Source organism: Dermochelys coriacea, chromosome 9 (assembly GCF_009764565.3).
Source record: "Dermochelys coriacea isolate rDerCor1 chromosome 9, rDerCor1.pri.v4, whole genome shotgun sequence".
Lineage (NCBI taxonomy): Eukaryota > Metazoa > Chordata > Testudines > Dermochelyidae > Dermochelys > Dermochelys coriacea.
Window position 1 is genome coordinate 51,491,560 of NC_050076.1, and position 17,419 is coordinate 51,508,978.

General features: G+C 43.0%; 1 protein-coding gene and 1 long non-coding RNA gene across 2 annotated transcripts in view; one reads left to right on the plus strand and one right to left on the minus strand.

Moving 5' to 3' along the window:
* The window catches only part of LOC119860933 (PTTG1 interacting protein), a 33,206-nt gene extending 17,267 nt beyond the window's left edge, over positions 1-15,939 (plus strand). The window contains exons 3-7 of the mRNA XM_038415134.2: positions 2,035-2,143; positions 6,679-6,784; positions 6,923-6,988; positions 8,161-8,207; positions 13,379-15,939. Of these exons, the coding sequence (XP_038271062.1) occupies positions 2,035-2,143; positions 6,679-6,784; positions 6,923-6,988; positions 8,161-8,207; positions 13,379-13,425 (375 nt within the window). The 3' untranslated portion in view covers positions 13,426-15,939. The remainder of the gene's footprint in view (positions 1-2,034; positions 2,144-6,678; positions 6,785-6,922; positions 6,989-8,160; positions 8,208-13,378) is intronic.
* On the minus strand, positions 858-6,684 carry LOC122455650. Its single transcript, XR_006274010.1, has 3 exons — positions 6,452-6,684; positions 5,930-6,238; positions 858-3,715 (listed from the first exon to the last, which is right to left on the minus strand). It is a non-coding gene; the product is annotated as an uncharacterized LOC122455650 (long non-coding RNA).
* Positions 15,940-17,419: the final 1,480 nt, after the last annotated feature.

Genomic DNA, 17,419 nt, shown 5'->3' on the forward strand with positions numbered 1-17,419 from the left:
CTAAATTCTACCTTCAGTTAAAGGTTTAACTGAACTGGTTTTATAAAAGGTTCTGTCGGACAAGGATTATGGCAATGCTACAGCTCCAGATGTCTTTAAAACTGTCATCTTAGGCCTTGTCTACACTGCAGAAAACATGGAACTCCATGCCACTTCTAGTCACTCTTCAGAGCAGTGCTTCCCATTGGGGCCAGGGGAAAAGAGGACAGTCATAGATTCCATTCCCTTCCCTCCCCAAAGCACCTGTAAAACACTGTCCACTCACATGCTTCTTGCTTCACAAAAATTCAAACTACCAGCATAACCACATGAGCTCAGACCAAGTCCTATAGTTGTTTTTTCTGGTATACTAGGCTACCATAGGCCAGAAGCATAGGTGGTACAGCTGCGTTGGCTCATTTGGTCTGTCCTGCACTATAAATGTTAAGAACCCAGCACACTTAGGTCTTCATGTCAACAAACAAAAAAGGCAAGTTCCTTTGCAAAAGAGCTCATCTAAATACAAGACAAGATGCAACAGTGGTGAGTAAAGGATGCAGGGGAAGGGAGAATGTATGTTATACTAAGATCAGATTTCAGAGTAGCAGCCGTGTTAGTCTATATTCTTTTTACTAAGATCAGAGTTACTCTAGGTGTGTGCACATCTTACTTAACAGAATCCCCCAAAGTTGTAGATAAATAAGGAGCACTTAGTCGTTGAGTTTAAGACCAGAAAGGACCATCAGATCATTTAGTCTGACCTCATGTATAGCACAAACCACCAGCACCCACATACTAAAGCCAACAACCGAAATTAGGCTAGTATTGCAGCCCATCACTTAATCTCCAGGTTTCTGAATGCATTGCTGCTTGCTCTTTATTCGCTGTACCATGATTGCTCTGTCCCGTAGTCCTGATTCCTTTCTTGTTTGGAGCTACTGCAGCTGATGTAATTCTGAGCATATGGCTCCCATTTTATGAGGTAGTGTGAGCAACCCCTAAGGCCTCTTTTTGTCCTTTTAAAAAAACTTGTAAATCTTCCACTTTGCTCCAGCATCTCCAACAGCAACTCCCATGATCTTCTGCTTCAAAGAGCTGTGCCAGGACCTGCAGAGAAACTTCAAAAACTAATTCCCCCTAATCCTGTGATCATTGAGGGGGAGTACTGTATGTGAAGATACTGAATCCGGTCAAAGAAAAATTAGCTAGGGTGGATACTAACCTTTAACATTTCCCTGGTTCTGTAACAGTTATTGAATGCTTTGCTCATGAAACTATTTAAAGTCTTGTAGTCCAGAAAGCCTTTGCATTACCTGTCTACTGTTGACTGTGATTATTTGCATTTTAAGGGCTCTAATGATAACATTCTCCCTTGGCTCCAGGGAAAATGCTTTGTAACACCCTTATGTTTGGTATGAAAATCAGTGGCTCGCTTTCACTTGGATTTGCTTTGGGGTGAAAAGTATAAATGTTACATATTAAAAGCTGATTTACCAAACTAAGTAAGTCCTGACTTAGAGCGACATTTCCATTTGTTTACAAAGTTTCCTCTCATTTATTCAACAACCTTCATATAGGAAGCATATTTGAGCCTTTTTATCTTACAAAAATATACGGTAACTATTATAAGTCCATAGCTATTTACAAAGCTTGTTTCTGGACAGCTGTAGTTGAGGCACACTTTCATACCAACAAACATCAGCACCAAAGCATGACATTCGTGACTTGCAAACTTTTTTCAAAAGTGCAGATATTGAGCTTTCATCATGCCTCAGGAATCTGCTGTTCTATATATCCACAGCACCATGTAACCTAACACTTAACCATAGCAGTTCTCAGCAATCCCCTTAACTATCTGTAGTCAAATACTGATTACTCTCATCAGTCCTGTGCCCTTGAATATCGGAATATAGTAAGTCATGTCATACATTGTAGTTTGTAAACTTGCCAGGCTCGTTACAATGCTCTTAGCTTGAATAGCCTTTGTTACCTAGTAGTATCATTGCACTCAAACAATCTTGCACTTGCATCTCACTTGCTTTGCTTCTCTTTCAGTGTCTCTGGTGCAGCAGCAACAAGAAATGCATGGATTATCCTGTTAAAAACCTTCTCCCTCCTCGCGCTCTCTGTGAGTTGAGTTCTGCACGCTGGGGAGTCTGCTGGGGTAAGTGGATTTTACATCAGTGATTTTGTGGAAAATGTACGGTAATTAAAAATTGGTGGCATTTTATCAATTCTACAGCCTTTGTTACATCCAGTGTAACAAGCAAGGGAAGAAATTTTTCCCCAGGCTTCTCTAATGTGATGCCACTATGTTTTAACAGAGATCCTAGCTATATCAAGAGTTCTCAAAGGCCACATCTTAATGCAGTGTCTTCTGGACTGCCTCTTTTTCTGCTGGCAATAGAATAACTCATATTACTACTTACCTACATAGAAAAGTAGTATTTGGAAAGCATTTAATGTGATAGTAGCTTCTTCATGTGGTTTAGGGGCCGGAAACAAGAACCACCAGGTCTCTGTAGATTAGAACATCAGCAAATGCTTGATAGATTACCGATGGCCCACAGGCTAGAATCTGGGAACTAGGGGCCACCTTGTCCTCTTGCATGGTGAAGAGCAGAAGAGTTATGTACAGCTAATATTGAAAGATGAATGTTGACATACCATTTATACTTAATTTTCTGGCCTTTTTTTAAAAAAAAAACAAACAAAAAAACCCTTTACTAGTATCTGGTTTGACCTCCTTTATAGTATCAGTCATAGAATTTCACCTTGTGATTGCCCATTTAGCCCAGTAACTTGTGGCCAAACAAGACCGTATTCTAGAACAAGTTCTCTTTAACCAACAGAAGTTGAGCCAATAAAAGATATTACCTGAACCACTATACATGTCTGATATGGGATCCACAATATTTCAGCCTCCTGCATCCACAGGAACGGGCCCCTCTTCCTGCCCTTTATGCACTGGACTGCCGTTTAACCAAGGGAATGATGTGGCACACCAGCAGGCATTTGGAGCTGTTTACGCTTTAAGAATGGCTTTTCCTCCCTTTTGTGTCATTGTATATGGTAGGGATCTCTTCATTAAAGGTCATAGCAGAATTCATTCTTTCAAATGAGCCTGGATAGCTGTCTAAAAGACGCTCTAGTTCAACTATCGATTGAGTTAGATGGAGGAATTATGGGGTGAAATTCTCTGGCCTGTGCTATGCTGGGCAGACGAGATGATCATAATAGTCCCTTCTGGCCTTGAGTCTATAAATGAAGTTACACACATGCAGCAGTCTTGAGGAGAAAGACAAAGATGCATTGCCCAGTGAACCCAAATGTGGCTGATCTAGGTTTGCTCTCTGAGTCTCTTGTCTTATAATCCTTTGTTTTCATTAGTGGTTACATAAAGAGCTATTCGCTGTTGCATTAAGTTTCCTTGAAAGAAATGAAGTGCCTTGTTAGATGTTTTTTGCTCCTTTAGAACATAGTGCTAATTTGTTGTGTAATGGTTTCTGTTGTCACCAGCCTCATGGGAGGGGTCTGTCTTGGCCATGACTAAAATGCTAAGCATATGGGCAATCCTAATAAAAAATATTTACACACAATATTCCTAAATTCTAACAGGGTGTTCTCCAAGGACTGTTCCTTTCCTTCTAATTACTTGGTGTTCCTTCTTGAGTCTTTGTACAGCTGAACTTCGGCAGTTTAGTAGTAGGTGTGGTACATCCAATTCCATTTGCTCCTGATGGATGGGGATAGTTAAACAGTAAAACTTCACAGCATACAGTGGAAAAACGAAGGCAAATTGACTCTTTCCTGATACAGATATGGAATCACAACCATAATATCTCGAGCACTGGCTTACAGACTTTGCTATCCCCATGGGGCATGCAGTTGCAGCCTTTGAGGGTATAATAAAAGGTGATGAGGGCAGAGCCTGGTAAACAGTGACTGATACTAACTTTTGATGAGTTCTGAGTAGGGGTGGATTTCATGCAGGTGTTTGTTTCAGCTAGGTCCAAAAGCTTTGCCACTGAAGTCTACTCCTGTTTTAGCTAATGCACTTAAAGGTGAGAGAATGGACCTCCGATTTGGGCTTGCATGTTGGAGCTCAGTGCCAGCTTGTGGTACGCTGTCTCCTGGGCCCACCTCTGAAATGGCATTGTCCAGAGTGCTTGGGAGGACTATCAGTAAGAAATTAGCCTGAAGAAAAAAGAAGAGTATTTCTGCTCAATTAATCTTGAAGGATATTTAGTTGAAACACATTAAATCAACCAGGGTCCAGGGCCCCCTGGGGGGGGTCTCAAACAGGTTTCAGGCAGTCCACCAAGCAGGGCCAGTGTTACTCACTGGGCCCCGGGGCAGAAAGCTGAAGCCCTGCTGCATGAAGCTGAAGCCCAGGGCCCTGAGCCCCACCACCGGGGCTGAAGCCAAAACCTGAGCAATTTAGCTTTTTGGGGGGTCTTGTGGCAATTGCGCTGCTTGCCTTTAACGCCAGCCCTGGCTTCTATAAGCAGAAAACCAGTTGTTGTGGCACAGGTGGGCCATGGAGTTATTTAGCATGTTTGGGGAACCTCAGAAGGAAAGGTTGAGAACCCCTGCATTAAATGATTTAGTCTGCTGATGAAATTCCAGTTTCTAAAAACTGTCTGAACAATTAATCTGAGCTTTCCAGCGAGGTATATTTGCCTTGAGCCGCTGACAGGATAATAGAGATCTAGAAAATCTTTCTTGCAACCAGAACCAGGGAATTCCTCGAGACCTGCCACTTCCATTTGTGGAAGACCCCTCTGCCCAAATGCAAATGTTCAAGCAGATCTGACTAGCAAGTATCTCAAAAGGACTCTGTAGGCTGACTAAAGGAGGGCCATGCAATTCAAGACTGGAAGGAGGAAAAAAAAATCTTGCTTTGCTGCTAGAAAGTTTGGAAACTGGAAAGTTTGCTACTATGACAGTTCATTTAGCCTGGAAGTTAGCCGATGTGAATCAATAAATGCTCCGTGTGGAAGTGAGGAGGGTCTTCCCATTTCCTGGCCAACTGCAGGATTAACATTGATTGACAAGGGAGGGGAACACGTGCAGTCTTCCACAGCCAGTATGCTATTGCTGCTATGTGATGATTGTAGTAGGAGAAAGGTGAGAAAATGAGGGATTAGAGGCCCTTGTCAAAAAAACAGGATATGGGCAGAGACTAGATGGGGTCGGGGGGGAAGGATGGCAGAAATAGGGGTGCAGAGGAGATGAGAAATCCAAATTGGGAGTGGGATAAAATGACTTCCTTGGTTTTTGAAGGGGTTGGTTAAATTCCTGTGATTTCCAGCCCTGTTAGGTGGTGGCGATTGGTGGGCAAAACTTGAAATCTGTGCCTTTCTTTTTTTTTTAATTGTCCCCTCTCCCTTCCTTCTTGCCTCTCCAAGAATAGGAATCTATATAGTGATCGCCTTCAGGAAAAAGGAGAGTGGCCATATTAATTGTGGTTCTGAGAAATTAAATCTGTATGTGGGGGGTTTCTGTCTGTCTCAGCTCAAGAGTTGGTAACCGTACCAGACACACAGTGTGGTGGTTTGCACCAACAGAGGAATCAACACTTGCTCTTGAACTTGTCCAGGAAGTTATTCTGCAATCAGGTTTCTACCTGCAGTAACTGAACTGCGAGTCAAGGTTCTTCCATTTCTAGTCATGTTCTCACTGAAGTGGTAATGGTCTATAGTGAGTTATCAGGCCATTTTTGGATTTGTAAGAGGGAATGAATAAAACAGTTCAATGTTGATGTTTTGTTTCTGTACAGAATTTCTTAAGATCCCCTACCAGTAGTATGACTGAAATAAGACTGCTTAAAACTGCTTTTATAATTTAGCTATAAATTCTAATTTTCAAATTTGTGCTATTGCAATTTTTCAAGTAGGTTATAGCAACATCAATTACTTGATATAAAGTTGTATTTAAATTGCCTCACCCTGCAAGCATACCAACTAGCTGGTAATTATTTCCACAGGAACCATTGTCTGACATCTCAGAACACATCGGTGGTGTTGCAGATTCTTGATAGGTGCAGTAATAGCCGGTAACTACAGTGTACAGTTATGCTAGGGTTGCCAGTTTTGGTTGGCCGTATTCCTGGAGGTTTTGTTGGATGATGTATCTTTAATTAAAGATTTAATCTTTTAATTCCTGGAGATGCCAGGACAACCTGGAGGATTGGCAAATTATGCATCAGTTAATTGTATAACACCCCTGTACTGTGGTAGCCTTCCTGCTTGGGATGCTTGTAGTTGACTAAAAGAAAAGGAGTACTTGTGGCACCTTAGAGACTAACAAATTTATTTGAGCATAAGCTTTCATGAGCTACAGCTCACTTCATCGGATGAGCTGTAGCTCACGAAAGCTTATGCTCAAATAAATTTGTTAGTCTCTAAGGTGCCACAAGTACTTCTTTTCTTTTTGCGAATACAGACTAACACGGCTGCTACTCTGAAACTTGTAGTTGACTGTAATACCTGTACTGCTTTCTACAGGAGAAAAGAACAAACAAATTTGAAACAAATGAGTCAAGCTAATATTTCTAACTTTTTTTTCAATGCAACTAAGCTTCCAGAAAACAATGGCTTCTGTGTCATAACTCAAAGGCCTCAAGGTTGTAATTCTCACTTTCTTAACATCTTCATACGCTTTTATACTCTTAAATGTTTTGTTTGACTCTTTCAGTGAACTTTGAAGCCTTGATCATTGCAATGTCTGTGGTAGGAGGAGTGATCCTTGTTGCTCTTTGCATCTGCTGCTTCTGCTGTTGCAGGAAAAAGAAGAGCAAAAAGCAAGTATCTGAAAATCTCATCCCTACTTTACAGCACTTTTAGAAAGATACAAAACTTAACTACATGCCCAAACCCTGGTGAATGCCAAACATAGCCAGTTGATGGTTGTTTATGACAGTCTCTATTATTCCTGTCAGGCCAGACAAAGAGGACGAAAAAGCTGCCAGAGAAAGGGAACAGAGGAGAGTACGGCAAGAAGAGAGGTGAGTACCCAGTGTGAGGTAATGGGATGGGCAAGGCAGAAATGGATCATCTTCTGCTTAAAATAACTTTCTGTAAACAGATCAACACACCTGTCTTGATATTGGAGAAATGGAATGCTATATATAATTCAGTCTTGCTCAAATTGTAAAATATTAATCATCTGTATATTTACCGGTCTCCTAAGAACATGAGGTAGTTGGAAATTTAAATGTACCATCACGTAAACAGTCCTAGGTATCCGCATCCAGACTCAATCTCAACACCTCCACGGCCCAAGATGAGGGGCTCCTTTGGTGACAGCAGTGGAAGTACTTAGCCATTGGAGAACCTAAAACTGCTTTCCAGTGCCAGATATCAAAGGGACATATGACTTTACCTCCAACCAGCAATCTGTGCAACTGGATTAAAAAAGTCTATGTATTGTTCGTGTAAATTTCATTAGTGAGGCCCTGTTCTTTTGGCTAATGCTTAATCTTAATGTAATATTATCAAGCATCTCTGGAGACTGTTTCCACAGGTGACTGGTTGAACTTTTTAAATTAAAAGGATGTTGTCAAGATACATAAACTTGAGGAGATTTGAAAACATTGACTTGACATACTAACTCATTAGAAGATGAAACTGTTAGTTCCTTTTAGAGAGACAAGGTAGGTGAGGTATTATCTTTTACTGGACCAACTTTTGTTGGTGAGAAAGATAAGCTTTTGATCTTACACAGATCTGTGTAAGCAAAAGCTTCTTTCTCACCAACAAAAGTTGATCCAGTAAAAAATACTACCTCACTCACCTTGTCTTTCTAATTCCTGGGACCAACTGCTACAACATCCTGGGACCAATGTCTGCAACAACACTGCATACTTAGTTCCTTGATCAGTTTTTTTATAATCTGTTTGTACTGTAACTATTTCTGATGGGTTTCCTCTTGAGTCCTGAGTTGCTGCATTTTTAATGCTTTTTTTTTTTTTTTCCCCCCTCATGAAGGCTTTCTGTGGGCAGGGAAACACAATTTGTATGCAGACTAGTAACTGTCTAACCCTATGTATATTGGCTCCAGAAATTGGTACTTTGGAGGAAAGAGTATAGGAAGAGACAGAATTTCATTATCTTATACTTTTTTAAAAGTCTCTTATTTAATTTTTTTTTTTTTTTTTTTTTTTTTTTTTTTTTGCAGGAGAGCTGAGATGAAATCTCGACATGATGAAATCCGGAAAAAATATGGTAAAATTCAAATTCACAAGTGACTTTCTTTTTCAAGTGGTTCTTCAAATCCATGTATTGCACTAAAGTATTTGATGCCTTGCTATAAACAAAACATTGACTGCATGCATCACCAAATGATCAGTTGCACTTTGGGGAGGAATACAAGAATTGCTATCGTGTCTATTTGTATTTGGTCTGACACCCAGTACCACCTGTTTGAGTGACCTAGGAGGGGGGCAGAAACTGCATAAATCATGCAGCTTAATAGTTCATTACACTAAACCAAAAGTTTTATTTTTCATGAGATTTCACTTAAACTTAAAGGCAGAAGAAAGCCACAAACAGACACTGAAAACAATGCAGTTACAGTGAACATTCAGGCACAGCCCTTCCACAGCGCCGGATGGGAATGCTGGTCAGCTTGTTCTGTATGTTGCTTTTTCTGCTTTCCTGGGGTTTAATTGAAATCTGCCAAAACAAAGGTGAGGAGGAAGCTCTGAGATTCCGGGCAGGATGCAATAAGATTTTTTTTTTTCCTCAAGTGATTAAAAATAATACAAGCCAAAGGATACAACCTGTCCAGCCAATGGGCCAGATACTCAAGAAGTGACACCTTACTCCACAATAATCCTGTAGGGTCAGATTCTTCACCTCAGGTGCAGTGAGGTTGGGGGCTGTCAGGGAACTGGCTGCATGTGGGGGAATTTATTCAATGGTCATCTCTGGCCACTCTGAGGGGTGCAGTGGATTTAGCAGAGACTGGAGATTGCAGCTGATTGACTCCAGGCAGAATGCTCATATGAGTAATGGCTCACCAGTGAGAGTTCATGGCTTGCAGCCTGGCCCAAAGGGAGCAGGTGACATTAGGCTCTCATCCCTTTCATCCTCTTGTGCTATGTGTCTGTAAACCCTTTGGAGGGGCTCTTTGGGACTGAAGTGAGGGAAGAGTGGAGTGAGTGAAAGGAGGTGAGAGGAGGGTAAGGGCCATAATCTGAGAGTGAGGTTGGGCATTTGAGGGAGTAACAGCCAATGGCAGCAGAGTAAACAAATAGAAGCAGTGAGATAAAAAGGCATCTTAAAAAGTGGAAGTCAAATCCTAGTGACGTAAATAGAAAGTAGCATAAACACTGCCAAATTAAGTGTAAAAATGTAACAAGAAAAGCCAAAAAGGAGTTTGAAGAACAGCTAGCCAAAAACTCAAAAGATGAAAAAGCATTTTTATTAAGTGCATCAGAAGCAGGAAGCCTGCTAAACAACCAGTGGGGCACCTGGACGATCAAGATACAAAAAGAGCACTTAAAGACAACAGTCATTGCAGAGAAACTAAATGAATTCTTTGCTTCAATCTTCACGGCTGAGGATGTTACGGAGATTTCCAAACCTGAGCTGTCCTTTGTAGGTGACAAATCTGAGAAATTGTCACAGATTGAAGTGTCATTAGAGGAGGTTTTGGAATTAATTGAGAAACTTAACAGTAACAAGTCACCAGGACCAGATGGCATTCACCCAAGAGTTCTGAAAACTCAAATATGAAATTGCGGAACTATTAACTATGATTTGTAACCTGTCCTTTAGATCAGCTTCTGTACCCAATGACTGGAAGATAGCTAATGTAATGCCAATATTTAAAAAGGGCTCTAGAGGTGATCCTGGCAATTATAGACTGGTAAGTCTAATGTTTCAACTAAATTTGCCCGGTACTGACAATAGTAAAGAATAAAATTGTCAGACACCTAGAAGAACATAATTGTTGGTCAAAAGTCAACATGGTTTCTGTAAAGGGAAATCATGTCTTACTAATCTATTAGAGTTCTTTGAAGAGCTCAACAAACATGTTGCAGTGGGTTGGACTAGATGACCTCTTAAGGTCCCTTCCAACCCTTGTATTCTATGATTCTGTGTGGACAAGGGGAATCCAGTGGACATAGTGTACTTAGATTTCCAGAAAGCCATTGACAAGGTCCCTCACCAAGGACTCTTGAGTAAATCAGTGTCATGGGATAAGGGGAAAGATCCTTTCATGGATTGAGAACTGGTTAAAAGACAGGAACAAAGGGTAGGAAAAAATGGTAAATTTTCAGAATGCAAAGGAGTAACTAGTGGTGTTCCCCAAGGGTCAGTCCTAGGCATAAATGATCTGGAGAAAGGGGTAAACTGAGGTGGCAAAGTTTGCAGATGATACTAAACTTCTCAAGATAGTTAAGACCGAAGCAGACTGTGTGAAGAACTTCAAAAAGATCTCAAAACTAAGTGATGGGGAACAAAATGGCAAATGAAATTTAATGTGGATAAATGTAAAGTAATGCACATTGGAAAAAATAACCCCAACTATACATACAATATGATGGGGGGCTAATTTAGCTATAACTAATCAGGAAAGCGATCTTGGAGTCATTGTGGATAGTTCTGAAGATGTCCACGCAGTGTGCAGCGGCAATTAAAAAAGTGAACAGGATGTTAGGAATCATTAAAGGATAGAGAATAAGACGGAGAATATCTTATTGCCCTTATAAATCCATGGTACGCCCACATCTTGAATACTGCGTACAGATGTGGTGGTCTCATCTCAAAAAAGATATACTGGCATTAGAAAAGGTTCAGAGAAGGGCAACTAAAATGATTAGGGTTTGGAACGGGTCCCATATGAGGAGAGATTAAAGAGGCTAGGACTTTTCTGCTTGGAAAAGAGGAGACTAAGGGGGAATATGATAGAGGTATATAAAATCATGAGTGGTGTGGAGAAAGTAAAAGAGGAAAAGTTATTTACTTGTTCCCATAATACAAGAACTAGGGGCCACCAAATTAAATTAATGGGCAGCAGGTTTAAACAAATAAAAGGAAGTTCTTCTTCACACAGCGCACAGTCAACCTGTGGAACTCCTTGCCTGAGGAGGTTGTGAAGGCTAGGACTAGAACTGGATAAATTCCTGGAGGTTAAGTCCATTAATGGCTATTAGCCAGGATGGGTAAGGAATGGTGTCCCTAGCCTCTGTTTGTCAGAGGGTGGAGATGGATGGCAGGAGAGAGATCACTAGATCATTACCTGTTAGGTTCACTCCCTCTGGGGCACCTGGCATTGGCCACTGTCAGCAGACAGGAAGGATACTGGGTTGGATGGACCTTTGGTCTGACCCAGTATGGCCATTCCTTTGTTCTTACCTTGAGTCCAGGTTTCAGAGTTGCCTTCACAGCCTGATGTTCAAGCTGCTGCCCTACTGGGGTGGGGTGGGCAGGGAAAGCCACTGGGCCCTGGGTGGGTCCCCCTTAGTGCAGCCACAGAGAGGAGGCTGGAAGGCTTTGACTCGCCCTTACTTGTAGCTGATGTTGGCTGCTGTAGAGGATGAACTCTGCAGATCTGAGGACTTAAACTGTCTTCTACAAAGTCCTCTTGCCTGCTGTCCCCATTCCTCTTGTGGAATGGGGGAAGAGTACATGAGGCTGCTAGGCCTGGTGCCTTTGGGGAAGGAGAGGAACCAGAAGGCTCTGCTTAGCCAGTAGCTATTGCCATGAGGAAGTCTCTGCTGTCTTCATGCTCTGGCCTGGTCCAAAGCCCTACTGCACAGCTTCCAGAGTGTGAGCAGCTCTCTCCTGTTTCACTCAGTGGTCCATGCACTCTCTTTCTATGAGTAGGGACGGTGGGAGAGCTGGTGCTGGCTGCTTTGGAGAAAGGAGCCGTGGGGCACTGTAGCCTGACCTCAGCCTTTGGGAAGGAGCTGTGATAGAGCTGGTGATGGCCTTTCATAGACAGCTGGAAGGAAACAATGCAGAACTTGTGTGCAGACTTTTTCTTTTACATCTTTCAGGAAAGTGGATGAGGGGAATTACTGCATCTTTCATTTAGCCAGACCCCTCATTCGGAACACACTTCTTCCTTTAATTCCAATCTTTACCAAAAAACACTTTTGATCAGCCCTATGCTTGGACTTCCAGTTTTTTCTTAAACCATCCTTCAAAGAGGAAAGCGCCTATCCACAACAGACCTTTTTCTCTTTTGTTTTTGTTTTTGTCTTTTTGTTTAAGGAGAAACTTGCCACTGCTTTACACAAACATCTTAGTATGGAATTGGGTTTTGTTAGCCTTGCAGGGCAGAAATACTTAAATGCAGTGTCCATTGTTTTGGGTGTAAGTGGTACCATTTCAATGTTTACCTGATTTGTGAGCACAATTGTATAACTAAATGATAGCATTTGCAGTGTAAATAATTGAGTCAAGCCTGTACAGTCATGCTCAGAGCCTGAGGTATCTACACACCCAATTTCCATTGAAATCCGTGTGAGTTAGGCTTCTAAATACTTTTGAGGCTCTAAACCAGGAGTGGGCAAAGTTTTTGGCCCGAGGGCCACATCTGGGTATGGAAATTGTATGGCGGGCCATGAATACTCACAAAATTGGCGGTTGGGGTGCGGGCTCTGGGGTGTAGCCAGAAATAAAGAGTTCAGGGTGTGGGAGGGGGCTCGGATGCAGGGGAGGGAGGGGATAAGGGCTCCGGCTGGAGGTGTGGACTCTGGGATGGGGCTGGGGATGAGGGGTTGGGGAAGCAGGAGGGTGCTCCGGGCTGGGACCAAGGGGTTTGGAGGATGGGAGGGGGATCAGGGCTGGGGCAAGGGGCTTGGGTGTCAGAGTGGGTCAGAGGTGCAGGCTCTGGGCAATGCTGGGCAGTGGTAAGCCCCAGAAGCAGCAGCATGTCCCCCACTCCGGCTCCTATGTGGAGACATGGCCAGGCAGCTCTGTGCAAGCACCGCCCTTGCAGCTCCCGTTGGCCGTGGTTCCCCCTGGCTGCCCCTATATGTAGGAGCCGGAGGGGGGACATGCTGCTGCTTCCAGGAGCCGTGCGGAGTGGGGTAAGCCCCTGACCCTGCTCCCCAGCTGGAGCGCCAGAGCGGGGCAAGCCCTGGATCCTGCTCCGCAGCGGGAGCTCAAGGGCCAGATTAAAACATCTGGACGGCCGGCTGTGCCCCCCCCCATATTTTGCCTACCCCTGCTCTAAGCCTTTAAAGATGGGAGGGAAACTGTGTACTGAGTCATAACACTTGCATAAGTAACCTAAAGCAGACTTGGTACTGAGTGAAGAAATGCTTGATTTATTTCTACGATCAGAGTGCACTCAACTTGTCTACTCTTCTCCTCCCACCCCCACCTCCCTTTCAATCCTGAAATGTATAGTCTGACCGGAGCTTTTTTCTTTTCAGGCTTGTTTAAGGAAGAGAACCCTTACGCCAAATTTGAAAACAACTAACAGCTCTCCCTAGAAGTACCACGCAACACCAAAGCTCCTCTACCTTTGCCGACTGGAGCTTTACAGTATAGGCTTAGAGACTTTGCATTCCAAACACCAAAAAAATCAAATTAATGAGATGCTGCGACAGCCTTATATTGCCAAAAAGACTGTCATGTGCTTCAGTAGAAAGCTTTGTGTTAACTTGAGACAGAGCCTACTGTAATCCCAATGAGCTGTTACAAGCAGCGAGACTGAACCAGAAAGAACCTGACTTTACCTCAAGACATTCTAACACAGCTCAACAGACTGTGCAGCATTGTCTGGGAGTTGATTTTAAGTCTTTCTATTTCTGTCATCTAACTTGCCAGATGCTTTGTAATACAATGGTTTCAAAGAACAGCTTATTGAACCAGTCTTGCTCTTCTGCCCTACTGCTTCCTTATTCACCAAATAAAGCTTTGAATCTGAGGGCAGCGCAGGACTGGGGTGGGGGTGGGGGATAGTTTGGTTCTACATAAGGTATAGCAGCAATTCAGAATATCAGGGTAGATGAATAAAAGAAGACTTCTTAGATCATCAAGGCCTTAGCTGTCATTTGAAGTGCCTATGCAGTTGTGTGTGTGTTACTCAGCGATTCTTTCAACTTTTGTAAAGGTTTTTTTAATTATTCTGAGGTGGGGAAGGGAAGAGTTAGTCTTATTTGCACTTAATGAGAAGATGCTCGTTCTCTTTTCAGAATTCGTTTTGTTTAAAAGTCTGTCCTACCTCTGCTCTGTGCCTTTCTGTAACTTCTCCTATAATAGTAAAAGTAATTAAAGACTGATATTTTGTAACAATATAAGACTTAAATGTAATACTAGTATTTTGATCCATTAGATAAAATTATAGAGTGTAAAGCGTTAGCAATATTGATTTGATTACTCTAAGCCTGATTGACTGACTTTTGCTTTAACACAAAGTATAATTTGTTTTCAAGAATGTGTTGGCAAACCCATGCTGTAGCTGACGCAGCATATAATCTCTAAAAGAATGTTCTAATAACCAAATGGTCAGAAGTATGGAAAGGCTTTCATACAGCAGGAGCAACTGTGAAGCCTTTTAGTTGAGCTGCAATGTGGCCTTTGCTTTGCATTTAATATAATCTGCTGTCCTTGCAAGTGTAAGTGCAGTAACCAGCTTTTCTGGTAGTTCTGCATAGTCCTAGGCACAGCAGCCTGGAATGTTGCCTGGTGCCTTAGGGCTTGAGCCAAGTAGCTATGTATAGTTACTAATCTGTGTGTTTGAAAGTGCTGTAGAGAAGTGGAAAGATGGGATGAAAACATCTTGTAGGAGATGGGTTTTAGTTTTCTGTGAAACACTCAAAATATATCAAATAACTGACAACTTTGAGAGCAGACAGCTGGAAGTGGTTACTGGGTTTTTTTCTGAGACGCACTTCTGAACAGGTGAGGCAACTTGATTTTTGAAGTATTTGAAAGTGTTTTGGGCACATGAAACAGAAACAAATGATGGTAACGTTCATTGCTACATTCCAGACCATCTCAGAACTTTCTCAGGTTAGGGGCCAAGTGTCCATTAATATACAGACCAGCCACAAATATTTTGATGAATGTTGAAATACCAGTTTTTGTGTAGAATACTGTGTAATGTCTTTTGAGAAAGACACGTCTGCCCTGAAAAGACTGCCTGTTTAAAATGGTAACTTGGGATCCCTTTCCTTGCAGACTTCTAAAAACTAATCTGGAGGTGATATTTCAGTACATCATCTGGGATCTTGTAATATTGCTGGGGAATTCTTAAAACACTTTGTTGTAATGTCACACTCTTATGGCTCTCTGGTCTCCTAGAACAGTGGTTCTCAAACTAGGGCCACCGTTTGTTCAGGGAAAGCCCCTGGTGGGCTGGGCTGGTTTGTTTACCTGCTGCATCGGCTGATCACGGCTCCCACTGTCTGCGGTTCACTGCTCCAGGCCAATGGGGGCTGCAGGAAGGGTGGCCAGAACATCCCTCGGCCTGCGCCACTTCTCACAGCCTCCATTGGCCTGGAGCGGCGAAACACAGCCGGTGGGAGCTGCGATTGGCCAAACCTGTGGACACGGCAGGTAAACAAACCGGCCCAGCCTGCCAGGGGCTTTCCCTGAACAAATGGCGGCCCTAGTTTGAGAACCACTGTCCTAGAACATAATAAATGCCAAACCTTGGAGCTGAACTTTGAATGCTTTCAAAACTAAACCATTGTGTGTAAAACCTTATGGACGTTGATAGGCTTGAAGGGCACAGTAGCATTGAGTTGTGTAAAGCTCTTCCGCATACTAGTAAGATGTGATTTCACTTCCACTAACACTGGACATACGGGCACAAGAAACTTGCATATAGTCTTTAATCTCTGTACTGTGGGGTGTTTTCTTTTTTTTTTTTTCCCCCTGCAAACTGCTGAAAGGAAGGCAGACAACTTCAGGCAAGCAACCTATAGCTAAATATTTAAATGCATTACTTGGCTAATGCTAAATAAACAGAATTAGTAAGTATAAATAGTGTGCCATGTGTGTTTCTTCTTTATGATAAACTACAGTGCTCCTTTTGGTATTGCCCTCTTTAAAATGGCATATTAAAGAAAAGAGAGATGTTCTCTGGCTTGTTTAGATGTATATATGTTTGGTGAAAAGGAGCGTTGCTCCTTGGATAATCTAAAATGGGTGGGCAAACTATGGCCCGCAGGCTAGATCCGGATACTCCGGGCTTTGGATCCAGCCCACAGGATTGCCACCCCCATAGTGCTGCAGGCCCCGCTCTGGGAAGCAGCCAGCTCCATGTCCTTGCGGGGGGGAGCAACCCCCCCGAGGCTGCAGGGATGTGGTGCTGGCTGCTTCTCGGAGCAGCGCAGAGACAGGGCAGGCAGGTAGGAAGCCCTGTCCTGGCCCCGGTGCGTGCTGCTGCCACCCCGGAGCTGCTCCAGGTATGTGACACCAGGCCGGAGCCTGCACCCCTTCTGCACCACATCCCAACTCCCTGCCTGCACCCCAACCCCCTGCCCTGAGCCACCCCCTCCTGCACTCTGCAACCCTCCTGGCACCACTGCCCTGAGCCCCCTCCTGCACACCGCATCTCCCCAAATCTGTCTACCCCAAGTTCTTAACTATTAGCCACTTGGACTTTTCCCATCTGGTTTATTACCCCCAAAGGCATGAAACCAGCCCCTGTGTTCTCAGTTCACTTTGGTGCACACACTTCACACTGTTTGCACACCAGAGAACTGCCTGGGGGTAAAAACAAAGTTTAATAGAAAAACCACAGCTTCAAAGACATGAGTAAGGGAAAGCAAACCTAGTCAAGTTGCATAGAAAATGAACATAAAGATGCTATTTCAGGCTTTACACTTTCAAGTTTAAATAAAATCCCGTTTCTAATAAGAGTTGCCCATTTCCTTAAAACTATTTCCTAGCACACCCTCTACCCATAGGAGGAATCCAGTGGTCACTGGCAGCCTCCTACCTCAAGTTCTGGATAAAAAAACCTCATATGCAAGCCTGCTTTTGAAAGGCCTTTTTTCTTTTAGACCATGATGATCCATGTTCATTGAGTGGAAACTTCCTCTTGACTCAAGAGCTGGGATAGCTCAATGCTTTCCCATTAACTCCTATGGCCCTTACTTATCTCTTCCTGTGCTGGACAATGTTAGTTGGAGCTAGTTTCATGTAAATGCCAGGCTTGCAAGGTGCCCCTTGCTGCTGTGAGGTGGTTGAAATAATGAGCATGATTTTCTAGATACACCAATACCTAGATCCATAACCACAGTCTGCATGCATATTTTGTAATGACCATCCTGTTCAGAACATTACAAGCTTTCATAAAAGACCTTCCTCAAAACACTTTGCATACTGTTGTTGTACTATATCGGTTAGTTCAAATTGCTCATTTTGGGGGCTTAAATGTACTGTTCTTCCCTTGGGTGCCTACAGCCTGATTGTCACAGAGGTGTGTGGGAAACATTCTCTTCTGGGAGGTGTTGAGT